Genomic DNA, 4,368 nt, shown 5'->3' with positions numbered 1-4,368 from the left:
ATCCGAACCGTTCATCAAATCAATGATACTTTTTTCATGCTATTTATTGAAAATCAGTTCAATATATTAATCAATTATTTGAGAAAAGATAATAACTTTATGACCGTTGGTTAGTTTCTTTTAACTGTCCATTTGTTTTGTAACTTGTGATAAGCTTGATAATCATATCCATCCAATTTCTGAGTGTTCGTATCTTCATGTTGAATTCATCGTCTCTGATGTAACACACTTGTGACTCCATCCATGTGTGAGAGAGTGCACGTACAACGTGCACTCGAGCTGGAACGGATGGGAGGGAGCAGCACACGCTGCACACGTCGGCTCTGTAATTGAAAGCTTTCTCCAGCACTTCACTCAATTCCACTCGCGCACACAACCACGCCTCCCTGCAGCTATCCTATAAAGAACCAAGGCGACTCGCGCGAGTAATTATTGAATAAATCATTCGCGATGCACATATCAACCTGTTTCACGTGTGAAAGATCAAGACCGTTCATCATTTTATTTACATGGTGATTCATCCTATACTTAGAATTCAGTTCAATATTTTTTTTATCATGCATCTACGGACCATCAGATCAGTGGATCGGGCAAATTGTTCGACGCAGAGCACGAGGTAGACTCCACATAGTGAGTGGCAGAGGATCTGGCACACGTGTAGGACAGTGACACGCTTGCGCGAATGGACTGTTGAGTCTGTCTAGGGGGGGGTCGCTTTGGAAATTAACGGCAGCTATATATGGAGAGGTGCAGGCCTTGTTCCTTGCAGTACTCAATGTGTCTGTCATATGCGAGGAAGCGTAAAGTATCCGTCTCTCTCTCTCTCAGCATTTTTTAGGCTTTTTCTTTTTGAATTTTATTCTGTTCTCTCTCTCTCTCTCTCTCTCTCTCTCTCTCTCGGCCTTTCACTTGAAAGTCCTTGATTGATTCATCTTTTAGCTTGAAATCTCGATTTCAAATCAATTCGAAAATCTCTCTGTACTCGACAATTCAACTCCATATCGGGTTCTTTTAAAAAGGAGTAAAACCCATCTTCCCCCCGCACCATTTCAGTTCCTCACACTCTCTCTCTCTCTCTCTCTCTCTCTCTCTCTCCCATTTCCAGTTCTACATTCTAACACTGAAAACCCATCTCCCTCTACCCCATTTGAAGATCAAAGCATTCAAAGAAAACGAAAAAAAATCCCAGAAAACTCTCTCTCTCTCTCTCTCTCTCTCTCCATACAATTTCAAGTTCTACATTCTAACACTGAAAACCCATCTCCCCTTTACCCCATTTGAAGCTCAAAACATACAAAGAGAGAAAAATTCCCAGAAAAGTCTCTCTCTCTCTCTCTCTCTCTCTCTCTCTCTCTCTCTCATTTCTCAATCCACCCATTTCAACTCCTTCACTTATATAGAGAAAAAAGGCCTCCTTTCCCGTTCTACCACATTAGACAGAATTTCATTAAAGAAAATATAGAAGAAATTCAGTCTTCCAATCCAAACCCAAGAATTTCTCTTCTAATTTCGATCTCCTTCCAATAGAAAAAAAGCTCTCCTCTTCAATTCCCAACTCTCCAAGCCTTCCAAAAGAGCACCCATGAAAGACAGAGGCAAGGCAGTTGAAGCTTCCACCTTCTTCTCAGACGCACCTTGCAGAAAACACCCATCTTCCTCTTCCGTCGGAATCTGCGCTTTCTGCCTCAAAGACCGCCTGATAAAGCTCGTCTGCTCCGACTGTGGCGAGCAGCGCCTCTCGTCCTGTTCCTGCTCTGACATCTCCTCTTCGTACCGGAATTCCTGCTCTGTCGAGGTCGGCAGCGTCGGTCGCATCTCCTTCCTCATCGAGAACGATACTGCCACCGGCTCCGAATCCGCAGGGCATCTCTCGAAGCCTTCTCTTTTATCTCTGTTGAATTGGAATTCAAAGCTGCAGCATTGCAGAGAAAAACATGAAGCCGATGGTCTGCTCAAGAGAAACAGCAGCAGCTCTGTTTTCGAGAAAAGGCGGGATTTTTGGCACCTGGGATGGATTTTTAAGAGGAAAAGGGAGATGGGTTTGTCTGAGTCGAGGTCTGTTTGCGGTTTTGATGAATCAGAGGAGGGTTTTGGGTTTCACAGAGATGGAATGTTGGAGTCTGGAGATGGTTTTGGGAGTATGAAGATGGGTGGTTTTACTGAGCTAGAAGGTGGTATTTTAGAGTCTGGAGGTGGCTTTGATAGCTTGAAAAGGGATGGTTTTCTTGAAACAGATGGTGGTTTTATAGATTTGAAGTTTGGTTTGGATGGAGATAGGACTTCGGAGTCTGCTGAAAGTGGTTTTGGGGGTATGAAGAGAGGTGGTATTGGTGGTGATAGGGGAGGTGGTTTGATTGATTTGAAGGTTGGTTTTTCAACAAGTATGAAAGGTGGTTTTCCTTGCTTGAAGGGTGGTGGTTTTTCGGAAAGAGAAGGTGGTTTTGAAGGTAGTTTAGGAGATTTGAGGAGTGGAGGGTCTTGTAGGATTAGAGTGGATGATGAGTCTGGAATTACAGCAACTAAGAAAGGATCCAAGGTTTGGAAATGGATTTTCGGGAGTTCAAGTGCAAGGAATTCAATTGAGAGAAGGAATGGTGGTGAGTGATTTTTTTCTTTTGGATTGTAATTGGAAGAGATTGGATTTTGGTAGGTTTCATGTGTTGCTGTGGTTGAGATTGTGATATCTCTCTTCAATGGAATGAAATCTCCTGAGACTGAAAAAGCAAAAGAAAAGAAAAGGAAAGCTCTTGTTGTAATTTGACTGAAGTTCTTCAGTGGGGTTGTTATTGTACTCCCTCTTTTTTTAATGGATACACCCTTTCTTTTTTACTTTTGGGAGTGCTGCTTCACTCTGCTGGTAGGCTAGGAGCTGTTGGTATTGATTTTTATACCCCCCCTTTTTGATAGATACACCCTTTGGTTTTACATTTTCCTTTTTGTATGATACAACTTTTTTTAAAACACAGTTGTCCACCTAAAGCTTCCATGGATGGGAAACGGATTGGCTACTCCCCCCTGCCACCGGCCAATGGCTGGTGGTTGGTGCTGTGGACCCCACCATGATGTATATGTTTCATCCATGCCGTCGAACTATTTTTCCAGATCATTTTAGGATAAGAGACAAAAAATGAGGTATATGCAAATATCAAGTGGACCACATTACAGGAAACAGTGTTGAATGAAGATCGGCCATTAAAAACTTTTTGAGGGCCATAAAAGTTTCGAATCAAGCTGATCTTTGTTTTGTCCCTTAATCTAGGTCTGTATGACCTAATCAACAAATTGGATGTCAAATAAACAGTACAGTAGGCCTTAGGATGATTTTAATGGTGGATATCCAATCACTATTATTTTCCTGTGGTGTGGTCCACCTGAGATTTATATCCCTATCATTTTTTTGATTTAGCCTAAAATGATCTCTAAAAATAGATGAACGGCATGGATGAAACACATACATCATGGCGTGGCCCACATAGCACTGACCACCAGCCACCGGGCTAGTGGCAGGGGCAGTAGCCAATCCGTTTCCGATTTTGTCATCTGCTAACGGATATTTGTCATATACTTCTTGGATGCATTATGCACGTCCGCACGTGTGGACATGCACTTAATTCCAGACACGTGGTAATCTGGTGCATGTATATACTACTAGTTGGACACGTGGCGTATCCAGGTTCTTTGGAAAGGCTGAATGTGGAAAATGTGTGGTACTTGAAGGTACTGTGACTTGTGTTACATACGTTAGTGGTACATGTGATATATATATTTTATGAAAAATGAGCTAAAATTTTGTTTATATTCTGACAGTATAACAGTAACATAGCAACCAAATGTACTCTCTTTAATCCTGTTTGATTTACCATGTCAACTGTAATTACTTTGCAGATGGTTAATAATTATTTGCTTAAATAATTATGGCTTTATACAGACACTAATAGTTTAGTTTTTGAAAGTTAAATTTGAGGATACTATGAAATAAATATAGGATATACTGTGATGTTTATGGGTTGTCCATACCATCCATCTGTTATGCCCCTTAAATTTAGGGCATGAACCTAAAAATGATGCCAATCCAAAACTCAAGTAGACCAGATTAAGGAAACAATGGGAATTAAATGTCTACCATTAATAACTTATTGACCCCTATGAGTTTTGTATAAGCTGACATTTGTGTTTTTATGTTTATTTTTTATCCACGTGGGTGTGACCTTATGAACAGGTTAAATGATAAATAAATGTTAATGTCGGCTCAGTGGAAAAAAAATAAATTTCAACAAGCTCACTATTCCCATTCTTGTGGGCTACTTGAGTGTTTGATTTGTCTCATTTTTTCGTATCATGCCTAAAATGTTTGGGTAAAATAGATGG

At 40.8% G+C, this 4,368-nt stretch overlaps 1 protein-coding gene across 1 annotated transcript; it reads left to right on the top strand.

Moving 5' to 3' along the window:
• Positions 1–879: 879 nt before the first annotated feature.
• Positions 880–2,829, top strand: LOC131257979 (uncharacterized). Its single transcript, XM_058258979.1, has one exon. It carries the CDS (start codon positions 1,583–1,585, stop codon positions 2,603–2,605), a length of 1,023 nt encoding a protein of 340 aa, XP_058114962.1. The 5' UTR covers positions 880–1,582; the 3' UTR covers positions 2,606–2,829.
• The last annotated feature ends 1,539 nt before the right edge of the window (positions 2,830–4,368 follow it).

Source organism: Magnolia sinica, chromosome 10 (assembly GCF_029962835.1).
Source record: "Magnolia sinica isolate HGM2019 chromosome 10, MsV1, whole genome shotgun sequence".
NCBI classification, from domain to species: Eukaryota; Viridiplantae; Streptophyta; class Magnoliopsida; order Magnoliales; family Magnoliaceae; genus Magnolia; species Magnolia sinica.
This window is presented reverse-complemented; position numbering and strand designations above follow the sequence as displayed.